General features: G+C 47.4%; 1 protein-coding gene across 10 annotated transcripts in view; it reads right to left on the bottom strand.

The window, feature by feature from the left end:
* The window catches only part of MEIS2 (Meis homeobox 2), a 200,891-nt gene extending 187,272 nt beyond the window's left edge, over positions 1-13,619 (bottom strand). For 4 of the 10 annotated variants that reach the window (XM_036844554.1, XM_036844558.1, XM_036844556.1 and 1 more), the window contains exons 1-6: positions 12,524-13,619; positions 11,006-11,238; positions 9,347-9,488; positions 8,580-8,630; positions 7,537-7,587; positions 6,617-6,766 (exon numbers count right to left, since the gene is read on the bottom strand). In XM_036844554.1, coding sequence (XP_036700449.1) covers positions 6,617-6,766; positions 7,537-7,587; positions 8,580-8,630; positions 9,347-9,488; positions 11,006-11,238; positions 12,524-12,535 — 639 coding nt within the window. In that variant the 5' untranslated portion in view covers positions 12,536-13,619. Of the gene's footprint in view, positions 1-6,616; positions 6,767-7,536; positions 7,588-8,579; positions 8,631-9,346; positions 9,489-11,005; positions 11,360-11,939; positions 12,056-12,523 lie in introns of those variants that run through there. The other 6 variants (XM_036844559.1, XM_036844555.1, XM_036844561.1 and 3 more) reach the window with 4 other exon arrangements.
* Positions 13,620-15,281: the final 1,662 nt, after the last annotated feature.

Here is a 15,281-nt window from a genome sequence, read left to right as displayed (position 1 = left end):
GAATGCTTTCTGTGTGCATGTGTGTGGGTGAGTAGTCAGGTAGACGCATTCCACAATATACGTCCTGTTCTTCAGCCAAAAGTATCATGAAGACATCCGAGGGCAAGAAGGAAACATGCTTCTATTCCCAGAGGCTTTAATAATTAGGAGTCAAATATGGTACTCTTCTTGCTCTTACGTAATTGCGTTAAAGAGCGGTGTTAGCAGGAGGAAAGCAGTGAATACTGAATGGAGCACAATAGAAGGAGATGGAAAATAGATACAAGAAGCTAGGTCTCCAGGGGCAGTATTTTCTATTTGCTGGGTTACAGACTCACAGCTGATAATGCAAGTTGTAATTAATATAAAAGCAGGAGACAAGATGGGGAGAGCTTGTAGTAGCGGGGCCACAGGAGATCACTCCGCTGCTCTCCTCTGTTTCTCATTTACACACAGCTTTCCCTAGAAAACACAATTCTGCCAGTGTTTTCTCCCTTGAAAGTTAAAAAAAAATTGATTTAGCACCATCATTGAATTTTGCTAAATCTAGGAAAGAGCATAGAGAGGATAGGCGTCTCTGGGCATAGAAAGCAAATCCTCCACGCGCCTCTTTTGTTGAGGTTGCAGATATGGTGGAAATTATAACGTTTTACACCATTATGGCATTTCTGTGGGGGGGGGCGGGGCTGCCTATAGGACAATACTTAACAAGTGCCATTGAATTGGCGGGACCGTTGAAATGATTCCACATGGCTCATGGTTCTTCCGTTACAAAAAGACAATGGAGTAAAATGTGTAAGCATTTCTAAATAAATACAAAACCGAATGGGAAAGTAAAATGTATTAAGCTTCTAGGAGTAAAAAAAGAAGCTATACTACACACAAGTTTACCTAAAATAATCTGAAACTCGTCTTAGACCCCAAATGAAAAGGTGATGCAGTGGATGTGGTATAGGAGAAAGAGCCTTAAATTGGAATTAAGACTCAAGGGTGCCACCTCCAACTGTCATGTGACCTCAGGTGATGAACTTCATTTCCCTGGGACTTGTTTCCTTTCTCTCTTTAAAATTAAGAAGTCAGACAAAATAATCCCTAAGGTCACTTCCACTTCTTATTTCTATTATTAAAGAATACTTAAAGCATTTGATTTTCTAGAACCTACACAACTAAAACACGATATATAACACCAAGCCAAAAAAAACCTACGAACTTGTTAAATACTGTAAAGTAATTCAGAATATGTACTTGTAGGTAGAAAGTAAGAATAAACATATATAAACATATTTTAAATAGCAAACGGAGCATGCAAAACTAGTTTGACTCGAGATGTTCACACAATAAAGGCAAGATATGCTTGTAACAGTACACATAATTCATGTAAGTTACAGATTTCCTATGACTTTAAGATGTTTTATCTCCTAATTAACATTGTGCAAAATTTATTTTTAAAAAGAAGAGAAAGACTCCTATCATGAGGTAGTCAAGCCTACAAAAGTTAAAAACGTTAATTGTACAGTTTGAAAAAAATGGTGGAATTTCAACTTTGGTATTCTAAAGTTGACATAAGAACTCAGGAGAACTGTGTGTGCTTTCAGAACATGGACTCACTCTTTAAAAATGTAAATAGAGCCGGGGTCTTTCCCTCATCTCCCTGCTTCCACCCTGTATTAAGCTTTGGGAATTAATATGTGGGCAACTCTCACGGAAGTGGCAGGTACTCTTTGCAAATGATTCCTCCTCCATCTAATGGAGCAACTTTTAGAGAAGACAGAAATTTATTGTTGGTGTGTTATCATGTTATAAAATGCCTCCTATAATTTTGAATTGTGTTGGGATACTGTATAGGACGTTTAGCCTGAAAAAAATGGGAAAATGAATTTTTAATACATCAAAGTTTTAATCTGATAGTGAATGTCTGTGGTTGTCAAGTGCACCTTTGTTTAATTTCATCTCATCACAGTTTCTCTGAAAGCAGACTCCAACTGCACAACCTACATGATTTCACTAACAAAATTATTCTCGATGGGAAATTGACAGAAAGGCCATCAACCACCAGAAACTACACAACAGCAACAGAAACCCATGCCCCCAGCCAGGTCTCCTTGAGTTGGTAGACGGAACTCAGAGGTAGAACTTTCCCGGAACAGGTCCCCCGAGACCTTGGATAACACACCGTGAGGTCTGATCTTACACTAGAACGTAAGAAACTACCTGATAAAATAAATCATTCATCTTATTAACGTTAGTCAAATCCCAATATTACCCCTTGATATTCTATAGACCAATCACTTAAACCTATCTCTCTCCTCACTGACCACTCCCGGCTGATTTTTCAGACACTTGCCTGAATTTTGTCAGAAGCAAGGTTCTAGGGATTCTTCCCTTTGACTTAACCCATTTTTTAAAACTGTACAGACAAATAAATTTGACATATTCAGAGATGCAAAGGAAAACAAGAGAATATTTTCATTTAAAATACAGCTTTCAACGTAGAAATTAAAATAGTTTTTCTTTTATTAGTCAGGTTATCAGAGCCATTCAATTTTCAGGCACCTGCCATTAACTGTTAGTAGATACAATTGTATTTTCTTCCCTATACTTAATTCATCCAAAAAATAAATAAATAAAATGTAGTTCCTTATGCACATTAATCAGGAATAACAATATTACTGTATGCACTTCAGGTGAATGGAGCTTAGGTCATAGAATGTATTTCAAAAACAAACATAGTTCATTTATCTAAACATGATCTAAAGACATATACTATCTTTATATGTATAAAGATATTACAGTGCAGACAAATAAAATACATCATTTGTCTGCACTAGATCTAAAGACCCGATCTAAAATTACGTAAAGTAGAAAATGTGGATATCACCTATTATTCAGAAATAGTACAGACTAGGGAAAGCATGATCATGCCACAACAGTTTTCAAGTTGAAACTTTTTTTCAGGAATTGGTTACTTGACATGTTTATTTTAAACATAATAAATTTGAACGTCTGGGAAACTTAACATGAACTGCAGCTGGAAAATAGAGTTCTACTTCCTTTCACCATCATATTTTTTCTCCCTAATATCCCAAAGCATACTGTAATAGCTGTTTCCTACCTATAAAAATTACTCTTATGTTATAGTAAGAGTATAAAAGACTTTATAATATTAAAAATATTAGCAAGCATTCACTATGAATCTACTAAACATGACAAAATAGTAGCCAATGTTGCAAATTTTATTTTCTATTTAATTCCAAACTTCCTTTTATCAGTATGCCCATCATGTAAGTGTCAATAAGAAATGAACAAATTCAGTCTCTTCACTGAATTTAACATATGGAAGGTAAGACATTAGCGCTGCCTTCTTTTAATGCATCTATGTTACATCAGATTATTTATATAAAATTATGGAATGTGAAATCAGCATGACAACAGCCTGATTTACTAAGCAATAGTATGTAAAACTCATTCTTAAAAGTCAGCCAAAAATACTTGCTTTCAAGATATTTATATCAATTACTTTTACATATTTCTATTTTTAAAAATTTTAATTAAAAAATTGAAAGCTCTTTTGATACCTAATATTTTGCTCCTGACACTTCTCTCTCTGCTTTCCACTACGCAGAATCACACACTTGTTCTTTCTTTTCTCTCTTTCACTCTCTCTCTCCCTGCCCGCTCCTTCCTTAAACACACACACACACACACACACACACACACACACACACTCACACAAAGTAGCTTGATACCACTTAATAAGGATAGAGGTGTATGTGTTTTGGGGGTGTCAAACAGCTGTCACAAACTGTCACCTCCAGAAGAGAAACCTTGGCACACAACAAATTAAACTACACTTCTTTTTTAGCTGTCATTATTCATAGCCAATAAATTGAAATGCTCTCAGCATTTCATGTGCAAATAAAACCACGAGGAAGCCAGTAGATCAGAATAGTGGGCCAACAGATAAAACAGAGAAAACAACACGCTGTCTTGGTCCTTCTGAAGTGGCTCATCATCACCCCTGCACTAGCGTGCACCAAATGAGATCCAGCCTGGGGCAATGTATTAAATATGCATATCAAAGCAAATGAAAAAGTAAACCTGGAGGTTCAAATTGGATATACATTTAACATGCTGAAAATGTCCCACTCTACCACTTTTCAGGTAGTGGGTCTGAGGTCTTTTCACTTTTTTTGTGGCTGGGGGGTTGAAGGAGGAGGGCAAGCTTGCAGAAGAGGCTGAAGCGTAAGAGGATTCACTTTGTAGGGGGAGGCTTGGGAATGAATACATTCCATATACCTATGGTACAGAAGTATCAAAAACGGTAAAAACTCTCCAAGGTTTCCTCTCACCTCCTGCATAAAATTCAAGTCCATGGCAAACTTCGCCATTTCCCACTCGGTTTGCTGGTGGAACAAATTATTGCTTCCTTTCAAAACAAATAGCAGGGGGCTAAAGTAAAAATGTTATAGTGCAGACTCTAGGAAATAAAAGGTTTTAAATTATGATGCCCAATGAGGTGGCAAGACCTCATGGGTTCAAAATAAATCAGTTGTCATATTTACTTGATTGGGGGCTTCAAAGAGAAGCAACAAATGTTTCAGTTGATTCTTTTATTCAAAGATGATGATTGTTACATTATTAAAGCACTCTCTTCCTAGGTACAACTTCTTTCTTGAGTGTAATTTAATATTACAATAGTTCCATAAATTGGCATTGTCTATCAGCCAATACTATAAACAGCCTAGTTTACATTATCTCTTCTATGTAAACATCAGCATGCTCTAGTTCCATACATCCACTTGAAAAAACAATTGCCAAGAAACTGTTTTAGAAAACCAAGTAGTCAAGACCCCTAGAAATGGCACAAGAAAAGCTTTTGGCTGCAGACAACTGTGAACTTCTCATCCTACAAAACCATGTAACTAGATTTCTTCCCATTCCCCCTAATAGTGCAAAATGCATATGAATATAGAAACAGGAAACAATGAAAATAAACAAGTAAATGACAACAACAACACTTTGAACAGAGTGTCATGCCTTGCAGACCACAACCACACATCATATAGCGGCATATCAGCAAATAAACTTTCCATAGCTGCTTGCTGCACCCGTTTGATTTCAGAGAACACACTCAATATACAAAAGAGCTCCCCAACGTTTCCTCCGTCATGACGGGAAAAGACAAGAGGAAAGGTAAGCATGGGAGCTTTCAACATCACAGTATTTATTCTGTCTCAGAACTGGACTTCAGGACTGAGGTTTTCTTTTCTTCTTTCTTTATTTCTTCCTTTCTTTCTTTCTTTTCTCCTTTCTTCCTTTCTTTCTTTCTAACTTTTGTCCTTAGGCTGTATGGTTTTCCATACAGCACAAAGGCTAATAATTAAAATCTGTGACTGTACATTTTCAAAACCTTTGGAGAAGGCGGGGGAGAAACTTATTCTCAAGGCATCTCAACTCTTTCCCCTTAACACCCAGGGCTGGGGGGTGACGGTGGTGATACAAACTGCCTTCAAGCCTCGATGCCCATTTAACTCCACAGAGTGTTAAATTAATATTTCAGGCACCAAGTTAGTAGACTATAGCCTATATCATTTAGGTTGTGAGTTCAATCGACTATAATCTATAGACACCCTCTCCCCCACCCCCAGGCTTGGGTTCCTATAAATAAACTGCTGTTCACACCCACTCTTTAACCTCGCCACTCCTGCCTTTCCTACCAGCTGCAATCTTTCTTCTCTTTGCTTCTTTTTCAAATTTTCAGTCTCACTACATATGCTTTTTTTTTTTTTTTTTTTTTTTTTGCATCAGACTCACTAGATCGGTTCCAAAATAGGATTAAAAACAGAGAGAATAGAAAGAAATCTCCGTTCCTGGCCTGACACACACAGTCCCTCCTTACTCTACTCTCCCTCCTCATTCACCAACTGCTTGTGTTAAAATTCAACCACTAACCTACGGTTACTCAATCACAATTCCCTTCAGCTTTCTATAATACATTGTTAATATTTGTTTCATCAAGGTTACTGCCTTTTATTATGAAGATGCCTCACGCACTTGGCAATAAGTCCATATACTGACAGTAAGTTTCTATACGGCAAAAGATCAGAAAACTATAATGTGTTCACTCCTTTTATTTCAAATGCAATGCAAGATTGCCAGTAATTCTCAGAATTGTCCTCTCTGCAAGAGACTGAGAAATCAGCCCTCGCTCCCCAATTCTCTTTTCCTTCAGTCCTCTCTTTCCCCCATCCTGTCCAGCTAGCTTTCTTGCCTCTTTCTCCCTGCTGCAATGATTACAGAGTTGAGAAAGCAGAAAAGGCAGTGGTCACCATATCAAACAGACGACTTGCTAACACTCAAGTCACCAAATCCAGGAAACTTTACACATTAAGAGCACAAATCACTCTATCGACTCCCTGGTTTTTTTTGGTTCTCAACATAAATAAGGAGGGGGTCCAAGAAAGGGGAAATGGAGATGAAAGGTATGGCAGAAGTAGTGAGAAAGGGAGAAAAAGACCCCCAGAGAGACCAGATTATTTAAAAAGAACTCAGTCAGTGGAGCTAGAGGTTACAACAAATTTTTCAAAAATGCTTTGCCCCGTGGTCTTAAAAGAATGCCAAAGGCTCACAGACTTACATGGTCAGCGAGATTTGTGGAGGAGCCTGAAAGTTCTTCGTGATCTGACTTGGAGCTGCCGTCTCTTTCATCAATGACGAGGTCTATAGGCATTTTCCCCTTCAAACAGCTAATGTACCGGTGGCAGAAGTTATCACACAGTTCGTGGACCTAGAAGGAGGGTCAAGGCGGAGGGTTCAGTTTGTATTGTTGTTGTTGTGGTCATGGTTTTGTTTCATTTTTAAAGGGAAAAAATATCAGGCTGCAAGGTTTGGAAAGAGCAACAGTGCTATGTCTTCCAAACTAACTCTAATTAATGGGTGTAATAGTTGAAGGCGAGGAAACAATAGAGCAATTGTTGTAGCAGATATTATTCTCCAGAGACTTCCCTGAGCAACAAGTTACAATGAAGGGAGAGAAACAGGACTGGAAATAACTGGGTTCAGACTGGGAAAATCCTATTTGATGATAACATCAAAATGCTAGAACGCTGGAACTGGGAACAGCATTAGCATTTGCGATTCAATAAGCTAGGAATTTTGTATGTTTCCAGGGGAAAGTGATTGAGCTGCAGAGCAATGTAAAGACAACCCAGCGAGGATGATTCCCTCTGCCAGCACCTAATGCACGCTCTGGGCCTAATAGAGACGCAAGCAGGCTGAATGTCCAGTAACACAAATGGTTTGCTGCATTTCAAAATAATCCTGAACGCCTGGGGAAAAGGGGGGAGGCGGCTACTTTAAAAGACAGGGCTGTCCTAATTCACCCATCCTCTGAGCCCCTGGGTTGAGGAGCAATGTGAAGGCAGTACGTGGTAACAAGTTGCTCAGAATCTCTCCAGGTACTCAATCCCTCAGACTGGAGGTTTGTTAAAAACATCCCAACTCAACCAGGAGAGGGAAGTGACCAAATCAAAGTGGGGAGTGTCATTTCCTGCTTACCTTTTCTAACTCCAAAAGATGAAACCTTAGTACTTGTATTGCTTGTATCATCTGGAAGAAAAGTTTAGAGTGCGGAGTTAAGGCTCTGTGACGCCTGTGACTTGGAGGTTTCTAGTGGGGGATGGTGAGGGAATGGGGCTGGGAGAAGACACAGGCAAGTGGCCAGGCAAAGCCCACGCATCAAGAAATCGTCAGAAAAACCAAGTGATTACTGATCATCTCTGCCTCATTGGCTACGGGGTAGGAATCTGACTCAACCTATGCCGAAGCATTTAATATCTTTACCCCTCACGTTTCCTGAGCTATTTACAAGCACTGCTTTCCTAGGGATAGGCCTTCTTTCTCCGCCTCAGTCCTCTTTAACGTCGCCTCTCTCGACCTCAGGCCAAAATAAAAAAAAAAAAAGAAGAAGAAGAAGAAAGAAAGGAAGGAAGGAAGGAAGAAAAAAGTCGCTTCTTTGGAGAGAGAAAGCTTTTTAGAACAGCACACCCTGCGAAATCCGTCCTTACTAAAGAAGGAAATACTCAAGAAGAATGGTGAGGCAGGGCCTTTGAAAGCGGATTTAAGTACTTTTAATATTGAAATCGTGCAAATTAGCAAAAGAATCGCACCTAAAAGTGGCCTGCGCTGGCCTGCCCCTCACCCCCCCGCCCACCTCCGCGGCCCGCCCTCCGCCGCGCCGGCGGTGACTTCCTTCGGGTTAGCTGCCCGGGGCTCGGCCGCCTGCCCCGGCAAACAGAGGAAATCACTCACTTCTCGCCGCCTCACTCCCGGGGCCGAGACCTGGGGCGCATCCCCTGCTCTCGCTCTCGGCGCCGCGTCCCCGCTCGCTGCCTCCCTGGGCTCTGCTCGCCCTGACGTCCAACCCGCCCCTCACTCCCAGCTCCCCGGCAGGGGCTCTAAGCTCTTCCCTTCCTCCCCGTCGCTCTGGAGCTTCCAAAGAGGGCTCTGCTCGAACTCCCCGGAGCTCCGGGGAAAAGCGGGTGCTTCTGGGCAAGGAAAGGGGCCCAGGCTGGGGAAAGGCAAGAAACAGTGAGCCTTACCAAATTGTCCAGCTCTGGATTTGAGGAAAAAAGTGGCTTTTCGGCGCGAACCTATAGGAAGCAGGGAAAAGTCAGCATGAATTACCACTCCATTTAAAAGAAGAAAAACCCTGTCACCGACTAAACCGTAGTGTGTGAGTGGGGATGGTGGAGGGGCAGTGGCGGAGACGAGGAGAGGGGCTTTGGTAAAATACATGAAACAAACTAGTGCCTTCAGTCAATGGGGTCGGTTGAAAAAGAACCAGGGCCTCCTAGTTCTGGCCCCATTTAGGGGTACCTGGAACCTCTGAGCTGTAGCCGAGAACTCAGGGCCGTTCTCTGGGTCCAAGTACCCCCTTATCCTGCCATCCGCGGGGCTCTGGTTCGCAGCCTCCCTCACCTCCGCGCCGGCGCCGACAGCCCCGAAAGGCGCCCAGCTTCCTTCCCTCCCGGGCACTCTCGGGGCCCTCAAAGCCCCAATCCCCAATTCTTGTTCAAGTAGCTGCAGGCGGGGGAAAAGGCCAAGCCCCAGATTAGGAGCAGGTCAACTTTAATTCGAGGGTCGAGCCCCTGTATTCCTGGCTGGGGGGAAAAACAAACACCCATATTTATCTCTTCTTCCAATTTGCCTCCAGGCTCAAGGATGGGGAGGAGGTGTAGAGCGAGGACTGGGCCGGAGGAACAGATCGGGTGTCCCTGCCTCTTCCTTCTCTTTCAAGTAAAGCTCTGAGGAAAGGGGAGGGGGAGTGAGGGGCTGCAGGAGGGTGAGTGGGTCAAGAAGGTTGGACCTGCTTGGCGAAGACCGCGATGTCCTCGTTGAAGGAGTCGGAGGAGCAGACGTCCCCGCCGGCCACTCCGGGTTCCCGGGGAGTGCAGGTCGCCAGCTCGCACTTCTCAAAGACCAGAGCTAACAGAGGAAACAACGGGTGCCTAACGGGCAGCGCCACGCAGAGACACACACACGGAGACGGGGTGCAGAGGGGAAGGAGCAAGAACTGTAATCAACAAGTTTGGAGGGTTCGGATTCCTTCCTTTCTACCACAGGCACGCATCATACTTTACAACCCTTCCTCAGCCAGCCGAGCCTGGGCCAGAAACAGAAAGGAAAAACGGCCTGGCCCTTTCCCTCTGCTCAGGACTCCCTCAGATCTGGTCGGAGAAGCCCCTGGCCAGTTAGCCCGCCAAGTAAAAAGAGCCTCGGTTCCAACGTAATGAAACAGCCAAGATGCTCAGGCAGTCCGGAGCCCGGTGTTGATCCAGACCCACTCCCCACACGACAGAGGCCGCCCAACCAAACCCTGAGACCCAGCCCTGACCTCCCAAGAGAGGAACACTCCGTGAAATCCAAAACTGCTTTAACTCCGCATTTTAATGGGCATTTCAGAGGAGGCCCAAGGCTCACCTACACACACCCCCCCGAAGTGATATTTTCCTCAATCTAACCTCTCCACCCCCTTGCCTTATAAACTTGTTTGCTCCACTTCTAGTAAAGCCCGGGTGAGGGGACCAAAATAATAGGAATGGTACACGCCGAGAGCTTCCTTTCAAAGACCACATTTCTCCAGCTGGCGAAAATAAATAAATCGAGTGTTAAAACTTGGAAGTGTGCGTGTGCGCCTGTCCTTTGTGTTCCTCCGGGCGGTTGAGCTACACCTCGGGATGCTTGCGGCCTCCGCCTTCAGGCGCAGTTGCTGTTTACCGACACTGTCCCCTCCCCTCGGCATCCCGCAGCCTTCCCCACCTACCCTCAGCTGGGAGGGCCCGAGTGGTACACGTTGGGGCCGTGCACCCCCATCCCTCCCCGAGTTCTCTCAGAATTTAAAATAATTTCCAGCCATCTCCCTTACTCCCCCCGAGAGCTGCTCTGTGCAAGCAGCTGCCCCTTCCACCCCGCTGCACTTCAAGGTCTGCCCCCTTTATTTACAGAGAATTAAGAAGAGGGTGATTAGGACTTCCTGGCCGACAGAAGCAGCCCTGATCCCAGCTCCAACTGCATTTAGTGACTCCCAGACTCTCGGTAGGAAACAGAAAAGGAAAAAAAGTTGCTCCTCATCGGCAGGAAACTTTCTCCTTCGTCAGGGCCTCTGTTAGGGGGCCTGGAAGGACCAGCTCTGCGTCCTTTGGCCAGGAATCCCGTCCTTGGGGAGAAGGCCCTGGCCACATTCTGAGGACTCAGTCACTCCCGGCTCTGGGGTCCGGAGTGACGGGGCCGTGGCGGTGGAGGAAGCCAAATCTTCCCCAGGACTTACACGCAAGGGGCAGAAGAGCAGGCCCCCTTCCCTGTCCTTTCCTAAGGCCAGCGGTTTCCGCCCCCCTACCCTAAGGAGAAATAACTCCCCACTTGGTCGTCCACCTCCTCATCCCCCCCCCCCCCACAGAGACAAACACACACTCGCACTCGCACTCACACAGTACGCTGGGTCGGGAGGGGGTGGAGGTTGGTTTACCCATAGATCGCGTCCTTGTCCCGCTTCAAGGCGTCGTTGACAGCGGATCCCATGCTGGCCGGCATGACATTGGGGTGCGGGGCGTGCGCGCCGTAGTGCTGCGTGGCGTGGAGCGGCGGCCCGTGGTTCAGGTGGTGAACCGGTGGGATCGGCCGCGGCGCGTGAGGGTCTCCGTACATGGAAGCAGGCACCCCTACTCCGTCCATCCCGCCGTAATGGGGCAGCTCATCGTACTGTCAGAACCCGGCAAAGGGGCGGGGGGCGCGGGAGGTGAGAAAGAGCGAGGAGAGCCGAGGGAGGGTAGGAAAAGAAGCAGGGAGAAGAGAGAGAGGAGAGAAGTGGGGAAGGAATAGAGGCGGGAGAGAGGGAGAAGGCCAAGGGAAGAAGAGAGAGGAGGAGGAGGGGGCGGCGGGGAGGGGGGGGGGGGAGGCAGGAGAGAAAGAGGGAGGAAAATACAAATAAAAACAAAGTCAGAAAGGAGAAAAGTACCGAGCACGAGTTGAACACACAGAAACCAAACCAGCCGAAACAACGGAGTTGAAAGTTGGGGAGGGGGGTGTTTTTAAATTTAAAAGATGAAAAAGTATGAACCGAGAGCAGCGTTTAGAGTAGGGAGAGGGGGCGGTGAGGCCGGGGATTGAGGGGGCGCCGGGAGGTCCCGCTCGGGCGGGAGGCAGCAGAACCGTAGCAAGCCAACCGAGGGAGAAGTGGAGTTAGTGTGAGGAGGAAGCCCCGGATCCCACCCCTAACCCCCCTTCGCCTCCTCCAGAGGATCCAATAAATCAAAAGGCGAAATGAAACAAAATAAAGAGAAGAAAAACGCTAATAATCAGGACGAGAACGCCGAGGACGAGGGAAGGCTGGGGCCAGTGCCTCCCCGGGGGCAGGGAGCAGAGGGTGGGGGTGGGGTGGGGGGGAATAACGTGAAAGTTACCAGAAACATTATTTAGCAGCGGATTCCCTGCGTCCTTGTCAATTTCAGAGACAAAACAAGCAGCCCAGGCTAGTCTAGGCGGCGGCGCAGCGGCTGCGGCAGCGCGGCCCCAGCGGCGGCCCCGGCGGCGGCGGCGGCTCCTACGCAGCCGGTGCCCGCCCCGAGCCGCGGGAGCAGCGGCAGCAGCGGCGCAGCAGCGGCAGCGGCGGCAGCAGGAGAACCGGGGGAATCGCGCTGCTGGGGTAAAAGCTGGAGCGAGGCGAAAGCGTGTAACAATTGCACTCGCACACACACACAGACACACACACACACCACTCACACGCACTCGCCGCCCGCCCGCTCGCACAGCGTTGAAACACGCGCGCCCAGACACGCACACACGCACGCACACACACTCGCACACACGCAGAGGCACGGGGGGGAAAAGAAGCCGATGAATAATTTTGCTGCTATTTTTTTAAATACTGGCCGCCATCATCAAGCAGCGAGCAGCAGCAGCAGCGTTGAAGGGAGAGGAGGCATCGGGACAGGCCCCTCTTAGGAGAGGATTTATATCTAGGTAAGTGTTGGAGATTTAAACCTACCCTTTGCGCCATCAGTCTGCGCTCCAATAAACTCCTGGATGTGTCGTATATTTAATATCCCAGTCCGGATAAGAAAGTGATCTAGGCTGAAGATTCCTTTTTTTTTTTTTTTTCCAAACCAAGGAGACTTCTCCCAGTTTTCCAATATGTTATTTTTAGGGGGGGAAAAAAAAAGCCCAGGCAAGACAACGAAGAGTTTTTTTTTTTTCCTGTGATATTTCTTCTTTTTCTCTTTTTTCCTCTTCTTCCTCCTCCTCCTGATCTTCCTCCTCCTCCTCCACCTCCTCCTCCTCCCCCCTCCCCTCCTCCTCCTCTTCGGTCCTCCTTTCCCCCTCTTTCTCTTCTCTTCCCCTCAGTTGGAAAAAAAAAAAAAAAAAGAAAAGAAAAAGAAGAAAAAGAAGAAAAAAAAAATTGTCAAGCCCCCGAACTGAAGGTTACGAGCGGCCCGTCAGCAGCCCACATGTAACCGAACTGTCGTGTTTCATGGCTTTTTGCCACTCCAGCTGTCAATCAAAGCCCGGAATGTCAAGGTAGTGAATGAATGATGGTTGATGATGATGAAGAGGAGGAATCTTTCAGACCCGTTTTTTTCTTCCAGTAAAACTCCGCGAGGGGTTTCTGCTTCTTGAATTTTTCCTCCCCCCCACCTTAGCTTTGCCCTCGCGGTATCTATAATATGATCCTCTCTCTTTAAAGTATCGTTCAAAGAAAGCAGGGGGGGAAAAAATCAAGAAAAAAAAAATGAATAGTTTGCAAAAACTGGACTTCCTCCCCCCCTTTCCTGGTAGGTATTTTGTCTCTCCCTCTCTCTCTCGCTCGCTCGCTCGCTCTCACTCGCGCTCGCTCTCTCGCGCTCGCTCTCTCTCGCTCTCTTTCTCTCTCTGGGAGATGAGTGAGTGTCAGTAGGTGTTGGCAGGTTGGCTGCTGCCTGGCTTATAGAAGAGCCTCAGTTTGGCGGCGCGGGTCGGCGGCGGGAGAACGAAATGACGGAACCCGGAAGTCGTGGTGGCCATAGCCCGTCGTACGGCGGAGACACATCCCGGGAGTGGGGAGCGGGAGCGAGGAGGAGCGCGCCGCGCGGAGCCTCTGATATGCAGCGAGTGCGATCGGACGGCCCCGGTTGGGGGGGCGGGAGAGGCGGGAGGCGGGGGGCGGGAGGGGGAGGGGAGGCAGGAGCCCGGCAGACCCGAGCAAATCAGCGAGGCTGCTCCTCCGCGGGGACGGCGCGGGGGAAGGGGGGGGAGGAGGGAGGAAGAGGAGTGTGTGTGTGTGTGTGTGTGTGTGTGTGTGTGTGTGTGCGCGCGCGCGCGCGCACGTGAGGAAAGAGGGAGGGAAAGAGAGAGAGAATGAGAATGAAGAGGACAGGGAGAGCGCAGAGAGGAAAACTGCAGAAAACCACAGGGAAAGTACGGTACAGCCTCAGATTTTTAATTTTTTAAAAAAACTTGCTTCTAGTTCATTTCCCCATCACTCCCGTCTCCTGCCTAACGAGGTCGTGTCGGGGACGTTTGGCATGGCGCTCTTGCTTTTGTTCCTTTTAATTCCGCGGGCCCCCTACTCCTCTGCCAGCCGATTATCGCGCCCCGAAGGCTTTCTGCTAACACCCAGAGGCAGCAGGATCTGCAGACCGTACCAACGCCCGACTAGAGTTTTGTTTTTGTTTTTGTTTTTTTGAGTGGTACTTTCTTCCCTGTGCAGATCCAGGACCCTTGTTGTCAACATTCATTTTTTTCTAGGACAAGAAGAGACCAGCTTAACTCAGAGAGCACTCCCTTCAAGCTTTGCGGACAAGGGCCACCCTGGAGAGTCTTTGGGGCCCGCGGTGGAATCAGGAGGAAGGGGAGGGAGTCGTTTGGATTTTTGATGTTGTCTGATGTTGCCAAAGGGTGTGTGTGTGTGTGTACACGCGCGCGCGACTGGTGTGCGACTCCAAAGTGGATCTCACTTAGAGCTGGGAAGCATGGGAGAGAGAGAGAGAATGCATAGCGAGAGAGAATGCTTAGCAAGGAGGATTGGCCGGCACTCCCTGCCCAGCTTTGTTGTGGTCGCCGGGGGCGCAGAGGCCAGGCAGCGGTATCGCCGGCTAATGGCTGTGTTAGTTACACCGGGCAATTTCGGGGTATCAGGAAGATGGGGCCGACTCCGAATGAACTTTTCCAAAAAGGAAAAGGAGGAGAGTGGAGGGAAAGAAGGTAACTATCCCACATGGTTTGCGTAGAAAGTAGTTCTAGCCGATGTCTCGCCGAATCCCTGGCTGGAGCTGCACCCTGCCTCACCTCCGCGCCGCGGGTATCACAGCGGCCGCGCGTCAATCACTCCGAGCCGCGAGCTGGGGGCGGAGCTACGGTCTCCCCGCGCGCTCAGCTCTGCAGCCCCCGCCGCCCCCTGGCTCCCGGCAGCCCAGCAGCCGGGGCCTGCGCTCCGAGCGCGCCCTCTCCCCAACTCCTGGCTCTCGCCCTGGTTCATGGTCCCCGGCCCAGAGAATTGAAAACAGATTGTTCCTCAACAGCCGCCTCCTTCTCCAACTTTGAACCCATTCTGGAGAGTAGAAAGTAGCGAATCCTCTGCGCGGGGCTTTGACCCGACTTCCCGGGAGATTGGGGTGGGGGGCGCTCAAGGAGAATAAAGTACTCTGTGTGTGTTTGTGAGTGAGAGAGGGAGAGAGGGAGAGAGAGAGAAGGGAGTTGGGGGGGGGGAGAGAGAATGAGAATAAGAGGGAGAAAGAAGGAGAGAAGGCGGATAGGCTTTTTTTTTTTTT

The sequence above is a fragment of the Balaenoptera musculus genome, chromosome 2 (assembly GCF_009873245.2).
Source record: "Balaenoptera musculus isolate JJ_BM4_2016_0621 chromosome 2, mBalMus1.pri.v3, whole genome shotgun sequence".
In the NCBI taxonomy this organism is placed as follows: Eukaryota; Metazoa; Chordata; class Mammalia; order Artiodactyla; family Balaenopteridae; genus Balaenoptera; species Balaenoptera musculus.
The sequence above is the reverse complement of the archived record's forward strand: the minus strand, read 5'-3'. Positions and strand labels throughout refer to the sequence as shown.